Source organism: Plectropomus leopardus, chromosome 6 (genome assembly GCF_026936395.1).
Source record: "Plectropomus leopardus strain MGB_pleo_1.0 chromosome 6, ASM2693639v1, whole genome shotgun sequence".
Taxonomy (NCBI): Eukaryota; Metazoa; Chordata; class Actinopteri; order Perciformes; family Serranidae; genus Plectropomus; species Plectropomus leopardus.
Window position 1 is genome coordinate 38,348,730 of NC_142181.1, and position 8,198 is coordinate 38,356,927.

The 8,198-nt window shown below is 39.9% G+C and overlaps 1 protein-coding gene across 13 annotated transcripts in view; it reads left to right on the forward strand.

Annotated features, from left to right (window-relative positions):
* Positions 1–5,883, forward strand: part of myo18ab (myosin XVIIIA b) — a 219,690-nt gene extending 213,807 nt beyond the window's left edge. For 9 of the 13 annotated variants that reach the window (XM_088079407.1, XM_088079408.1, XM_088079409.1 and 6 more), the window contains one exon: positions 1,441–1,579. Coding sequence is in view for 3 of the 13 variants with exons in the window: in XM_088079413.1 (XP_087935539.1) it covers positions 1,441–1,609 (169 nt within the window). In the remaining 10 variants the exon portion in view is untranslated. Of the gene's footprint in view, positions 1–1,440 lie in introns of all 13 variants that reach the window. The other 4 variants (XM_088079413.1, XM_088079410.1, XM_088079411.1 and 1 more) reach the window with 2 other exon arrangements.
* Positions 5,884–8,198: the final 2,315 nt, after the last annotated feature.

Here is an 8,198-nt window from a genome sequence, read left to right on the forward strand (position 1 = left end):
AGAATGTTATATAATGCTAAAAGGCTGGGCTAGGATCTATGTGGACTGGTAATGGGATTGGATTTTTCTTGTTAATCATGGTTATTAGACATGATGAAATATGACTTGAATTGTGTTTACATATCGGCAATTTATTTCATTTTTTGTAGGGTTTCTAATTCAATATAGCTGACTCACTTGACCACTGTAACAGTTTGAGAGGATGGAATCATGTTTGCATCAATGTTTTGTATTTGGTATTTGAATGAAAGGTCCATAATCAATGTAACCATTATAACATGAAACAGTTTTGCATGCTAGCATAGCACCGGATTGCACAGTGTTTGAGATGCTGGAGTAAAGGCTAACCTCACAACATGGCAGAATACACAGCTGGTGTATGGTGGTTCTGAGAGCTTAACATACTGTAACCAAAGGTAAACAAAACACAAGCAAATCCAGAAAACCTCATCACCACTCAACAATATTTATGTAAAATTTAGAACACCGTAAATAAAGAAAACAAAAACAAATTGAAACCATTACAATTGGACAAACATCACCCAATACAGAAATGTTTAAGTAGTACACAGTGAAAGATATTATGTTTTCGGGTTCTGTCCATCCGTCCCTCACTTTATGATGATAACGATGTCTCAGAAACGTTGTGAGGGAATTTCTTTTGGCACAAATGTCCACATCGACTCAAAGAGAAACTGATTGGATATATGTGTTCCTGGACACACGATTTCCTGGACACCTTGAGGAATTTCTTCAAATTCGGTTAGCGTCCTCTTGGACTCAAAAATGAACGGATTAAAATGAGGTGGCCAAAGATCACTGAGACCTTTTAACCCATCTCATTCTTTTGAATGCAATATCTCAAACACACCTTGAAGGAATTTCTACAAATTTGGCACAAACATCCACAAATCTGGATGACCTGATTTTGGTGGTCAAAGGTCAAGGTCACTGTTACACTGTCCGTTGCATTCAAGAATGTGATATCTCAAGAATACCTTGAGGGGATTTCTTCAAATTTGACAAAAGCATCCACTCAGACTTAGCAATGACCTATTCCAAATTTGGTTTTCAGAGGTCGAAGTTCAAGGTCATTATGAGCTCATAAGACATGTTTTTGGCCATAATTTATGAATTCATGTGCCAATTATGCTAAAAATGTACACAAATGTCTAACAGAATCAATTAATGAAGTGATGACATTTTATATCCAAAAGGTCACAGGTCAGCTTCACTGTGACATCATAATGTTCTGCAAAAACACTTTTCGAGGCTATTATTAAACATTGTAACTCAGGAACAGAGGGCGAGACATTTGGTCAGATACTGAATTGTTGACACTATTGTGGTGCAGTGCATTGAGCTCTCTCAGACCCCAAACTGTTCTCTAGTCACTTTTGTCATAATAACATGAGTTTTACTTGTTTCTTCCTGCTCCAGCCCCACTGGCCGAAGACACTACTACTTCAATAGATCTGATGAAGAGGAGGAGGAAGAAGAAAAAGAGGAAGGCGGGGCAACCCCAGGCTCTTACTACTCTCGATACAGATACCGCAGCCACATAAAAGACGACGACGGCGAGGACAGGCCTTATGAGACCACATCGTAGTCCTCGCTGTCACCGTCCACCCTCTGAAATGCACCCCTATCAGACTGTGACAGCTTGTCTTGCATGCAAAGTTGACCACAACTGATCACAACTACACACTTAACTTATAACCCTGCAGGAAAACATGTTCCAACACAGTCAGAGTTTCCTGTGGCAGACCTCACAGGATTTGGTTCCAGTTTGACAAATTACATGTTTTTTTTTGACTCAGTCTAACCTCACTGCACATACAGCAGCTTGTTAGGAACAACTCTGCTGGTTGCATGCAGGTAGCTGTTGCTTGACTTGAGAAGCTGCCCTGAATGGTTGTAATCGCGCCAAATAACCTGAGATTGCAATGATAATAGATTATTTCTGTCTTTCTCTTTGTTACTCTTCCTCTCTTCTTTACATATAGTACACCACAATAATATGTATTGCCATAGTACAATGTATTGCCAAAAAGCCTTTGTTCAAGTATGTGTGTGCTCTGTTTTTCTTATTGCCAGCTGACGCTGAGTCCTGGAAAAGTCCGGGACTTTTTTTTCCCCCTTTCTCGCTCTTCTTTCCATTTTGGGAAAAGTGCCATTTGATTTAAGTGGGCTCCTCTACAACTGGCTTCTCTGCAGCTGTGGCATCTCATGAACTGCTGCGCTGTACACCGAGGAGGCTCTCATCATCATCTGCTTGCTCTTTGTTTGCCTGAAAAGTTTTTCTGCCTTTTTCCAGCAAATGATCTCCTTCTTACAAGGAAAATTTGTTGCATCACTCAGAGGCACAGCTTTTCTCTCCATTTGAATCTTTTGTTTTAGATGATTTTGATAGATTTGTTTTGCAGAGAGCTGCTGTCAAGCAAATTTATATTTAGCTAATTTCCATGAGGTTTGAGCTTACCTCTGCAAAATGCCCTGCCTCACTTTAAATTCAACTTGATTTGATTAAGTACTTGCCAGAATTCTTTGGCGATGAAGAGACTTTGGCCTTGTCTTGTGTGCTTGTTGTTCACATGTAGTCTGTGTTTTGTTACACATTTGATGTGCTTTCCTTTTCCAGAGGGAATGTACTTGACTTTGGGCACCAGTCATGTGTATGGTATCCTTAGCCAGCATGTTTAAGGGGAAATCTGTTGTTCATTGATATTTTTCATACTGTCAACATCTCACATGGAAAGAATTCTGTATTTTCTTGACCTTTGGGAATAGCTAACAAAATATTCCTCTATCACAAGTCAATTCAGTAAGTTTTTGGGAGCTTTTAACCATGTCTCTTGGTCTTCTAAAGCAATGGAGCTGATTCAGGTGCCATAACAACTGTTAACCCAAAGCCCACTGGTTCTTACTGAAGACAATAATCTTAAAATGTGGCTCACAACTATATAGATGTTTTTAAGGTTCAGTAATTTCCTTAATTGTGAACCACTGTAGTGGCAAGACTGAGCTAGCCAGGATTTTATTATCATCCATACAGACAGAGGGCATGTAGGTCTTGCTCTCACAGGAGGAAGTCTTCGCTCTGCATTGACTTTCTGTTGCATAATGGTCCTCCTTGTAATTAATGTCTGTGGTAGCTGTTTTGTGGTGGGATGAACTACCAACAGGCAAAAGAATCCACACCTAAGTTTTCACAGGCTGATGAACCGAAAAACTGAACTTTTAAGCAATAAGATATGAGATATCAGCAGCAAGATATGGGAAGACTGGGATTCTTACACCAGTGTGCTGACGTGCAGCAAACATTCTCATTCTTTGACCAGACAAGACTGTTAAGGTTGAAGTGTATTGAGATATAAAATGCCAGGTTTGATCTCTGTCATCTAAAATGATGATCTTACCTGGTGATTCCAAAAATTGTTTGTTTGTAGTGGGATCATTTCTGCAAGCTAAGTAAGGTAAGAAGAAGGGACACTGAAACAGACAGACATTGAGTTGTTAACCCTTTGAAACCCAGGGTGACCGTCATTGTTCTTGTGCTGCTTTCAAATGCCTGTCACAAGTATTTAAACCTTTGTGCAAATTGGCGCAATTTCTTTCAAAAACACGGGAAAAAATGCAATGTGCACCTTGGTAAGAAATGTTCCACAAATTGCAAGATATTAGTAGATTTACAAAATATTTTTTTTCTCAAAGCTAGAGAAAAATCAGGGGTTAAAATTAATTAAATTAAAATTCCAGGGTTATGTCTAGGGGGAAAACGGGGAAAAAGGAAAAAGGCTAGGGCAAAAAACTATATTTATAATTGTAATAATGAAATATTTGAAATTAAGTTACAGAATTATTGTAACTTTTAAAGCACCGTTTTCTAAGTCTTGTTTGTTTTCATTGTCTTTTTCTTTTTTCTTTTCTCTTTTTTTTTTACCAATCTAATAATTTATTTGACTTATTCTATCATGTAATCTTTTTACTTTTTTTACTATATCTTGCTAATTTTGGGGTAATTTCTTTTGTTGGTGCTTATTGCCTTCATCCCACGTTCTTGAAAAAAAATCAAGCCAGCTAGCTCAGGTCTTATAGGGTTCTAGTACTTTTCCTCTCTTGAGACTTCAGGTGCCAAAATAACCCTTTGGCATGCTGAAATGTAATGTTTTTAGCAAGCTTTGGACATTTTGTTAGCGTTTCAGCCCGTGTTGTGCGTTGTGCACATCATCATCTTGTATTGTTGCCAACAACATCCACCTGCTTCATCCCACCATGTCCACATTCCGGTGGAATATGACACTCTGCGCGTGCTCTATAATGTTGAATCCAAAAGCTCTTTTCTCCATATTGCACCGACAACGAAATCCCTAGCCTGGTTTACAAACAGGGTAATAAGACATTCTATAGGTCAGAGTGACAGTGCAAAGCACGTCCTGTTGGCCTTATACACTGACAATGTATCATTTAAACTGATCATAGATTAAATATTGTATTTTTACCCATGTCCAACAAATTTTGAATGAAAAAGTGGCAGACCTACAGTGTCAGCCAATGGGCTACAACAGCTCCCCCCAAAGGTCAGCACTGTCAGGAGGATTTACTGTTGGTCAATGGTGCACATCCAGACCATTCTCACTCCAAACTTGTCAAATAGCGCCGCTCTATCAGTGCTTTCGGCGTATGAGCGTGACGCCAAAAGCCATTTCTGTTCAATCGTAATGTGGCTGAACAGCGTCAGATGAGAACATGCTCGGACAGAACCGGTGGTGTTGTTGTTATACACTGGCGGCTGGAGGGCACCAGCAGCGTCCATTTGCAGCATGCATGGACAGTGTCACTTGAGGACGCAGCCAGATGGAACGGTACCTCTTTTTGCCTAAACCTAACCATCCATGACTTTTTTGCCTAATCCTAATCATTGTGATGGTCTGCACTGTTTTGTAAACATAAGGACCATGACAAATGCACATGGTGGGATGAAGATCCCACCATGTGCATTTGTTGACATCACAGTCAACGCAGACGCAGAAGGATACCTAAAACACCATAAGTAGAAGTGGAAGGTCACTGACAGAGTGGCACCATGTGGCGAGCTGGGATGACAATGTGTTGGCAAATCCGTGTCAAAATTCGCCAAAGTCGAGTCTTACTGGCAGATCAGCAGATTGCAATGATTCTGCTGAAATGAATTGATCTTTCCTTGGATTGTTGTGTTTTTGTGGGTTTTGATGATAAGAAGAAATATGCAGAATATCACCAGCATTCTCCCCTTATGCTTCATTGTGTGCTTTAACTGTAATTTAATGAACTGGACACACTACAGCCTGTCTAACCAATACTGTGAAATCATCTTTAGAGTCTTTGAGGACTGTTTATTTGTCAGGTTTTCTCTTTTTTGTAAACTCTATGATGCCTCAAAACAGCAAGATAATAGGAACCTACATTATCCTGGTTGCTTAAATGTTTCATCACGTGCTTCGGTCTCATGTCTGTAGCATTTAGATCTTTTTGAAAGCCATTTAAAGTCCAGAAGAGCTTGAAGCTGGGTGTTATTCTACTTTACATGCTTTTTGTAGACTCGTGTCTTCATTTTTATTCTCTATGCAGTCAGCACAAGTGTGGAAATGTTTTTTGACCTTATTGACCCTGATTAAAGAGGGTGGCTCCAACCGAAAAAGAAAAAAAAAAAAAAAAAACAAACAAAGAGCAGGCATAATGTGCTGACTGCACACAGTATTTATATATAAATATGTGTATGATTGATGCTAGCTTTGAAAATAGTTCATGTTTATTTTCATTATTGAACAAATTGACCACTTGTTATAAATTTTGCATTACAATTTAATATATTGTAAATAAATGATGGTGATTGTTTTAGAACGCATTGAAGTGTGGATTTGTCTAAGGTGGAGTGTTTTGCTGCAGTGTGTCTTCAGGTCCTCTCCATTTACACTTCAACACGGACTTCATATGCACTTAAGTTTGGAAGTTTGGAGATGCAGTGAAAACAAAAGGGGGGGCAGCATTGTTTTCTGAAGCATTCAGTTTGGTTTTTTCATCTGCTTTGAGAAATGTCAACAGCGGCATCAGCTTGTAAAGAAATAGCACTGCTTTAGTTTTTTACAAGGGCTGTCAAAGGATACATATTTTAGATCATGATTAATCGCAAAATATCAATAGTTACTGATGATTAATCACATTTTGAATCACATTTCAATTACACTATTTTGCATTTGAAAACCATAATGAAGTCCATATTGACAAGCAATTCTTGCAAGATTGTCTGAATTAGAAATCAAATGACAGCAAAAAACTACATGGGTCTAGCACAAAGACGCACATTTATGCACATTTACCCCCCCCCCCCCCTCATGGGATGCTAGCATAACATGGATTTCTCGTCTTGATTCTGACGATAGCAGATAGAAGAATTGTGATCACTGTGAAGTTCAAATTTGTAGTTTTGAGTGGATTAGCTCAACAACTACTGGATGGACCGCCATGTTTAAAGACAGACAAGCCGAATACTGGCTCCAGATAGGGCCATTCTCATTTAGGTGTTGGCACTTTAGCTAACTAGCTAACTGCTTTATTCAGTATTTTTATCAGTTCAAATCACCATGTTTGTCTGTTTTAGAAATGAAAAGACCTCTGTGGACAATTCAGTTCTCTGTGAGAATCTCAACAATGAACACTGAAGGAATTCTAGTCCGAAGTTTTCAGATGGCTGCAATATGTAATCATTACCACTAGATGTCACTAAATCCCCCTAAACACACTGTTCCTTTAATTTCTGCCTCTTCATATAGGATTCACTACTTCCCGCTCTGATGAACACTGGACATAAACTGTGAGGTGTGCTAATATGGAAATGGTTTTAACTTCATGTCAAATAGTGATTAAGTATGTCTGATGGTTAAAGATTAAATCTTGTGCATTTGCATCAGACTTGAGACATAATTAGCTGTGTATGATAAACTGTACCTGATACTGCTCAGGTGTGCTTCAGCAGCCTTACAGTCTGTCCAGCAAATCAATCACTGGAGTGTTGGAAGCTGTGACACACTGGACACCCAAAGCCCACATGGGTAAAGCGAAAATCATGAGACTACTAAAACTTCTCTCTCCGTATTACATCACTGAACCCCCTCAGGATCATCCCCCCAGTCCTCTCTGTCCCCTCACAGGGTCACGAGCTGCTTGTGTTGTCTGACAGACGTAGCCAGATGCAGATGCAGAACATGCGTACGGAGGCCTGTGGCTGTGACAGGTAACAGGATGTGGCAAGCCAATTGCCTTACTTAAAATGTCCTTATTAGCCAGAAAAGGCCACCGTAATTAGAAGCCCACCTGCAATGAGCAGTGCTGGAGTTACACTGATTTGTAACGTTGTTGTTTGTAGCGGTTTAAATCACCGGGTCCATTTATTTTAGAGAGGAAGCGACCCCAGCGGATAATTCTGGATAATCAGCTTCTGCTGAAAACCTCCTGAACATCTGAAAATTATGACTATTATCAGAGAGAAAAGGTGACCACACATTAGCATGTGTTGGACTAGCTAACTGCAGTGACATGCCAACCGCATCAGAAAAACATGGAATTTTAAGCTGAAACTGCATTAATCTGTGTTTTTTCAGTTTCAATCACTGCATTTGTTTGTTTTTGGAAGGAGGAGACCTCTACAGATAATTCGGCTCCAGGTAAAAATGTCCTGAACAATTAACACTGAACGAATTCTAGCTGAGAGAAGTTTTAGCTAGTTAAAATCTGTAATTCACCCCTAGATGCCACCAAATCCCCCTAAATTTTACAAAGTTCACTTTTAAGAGAAAAGAATACAGTCAGTCAGTCAGTCATTTTCTGTAACCGCTTGTCCTTGTAAGGGTCGCGGAGGGGCTGGAGCCAATCCCAGCTATCATCGGGCGGAAGGCGGGGTACACCCTGGACAGGTCGCCAGACTATCGCAGGGCCGACACATACAGACACGCAGACATGGGGAGAACATGCAAACTCCCGCCCATGGACCGAACCCCGTTCCAACCGGGTTTCGAACCGGGGACCCTCTTGCTGTGAGGCAGTGCTAACCACGACGCCACCGTGCCGCCCGAAAGAATAGATATTATAAATATTAGATTGAAATATTGTGATATATTATAGAGGACCAAACAATATCTTCACACATCTTTCTCTGAGAC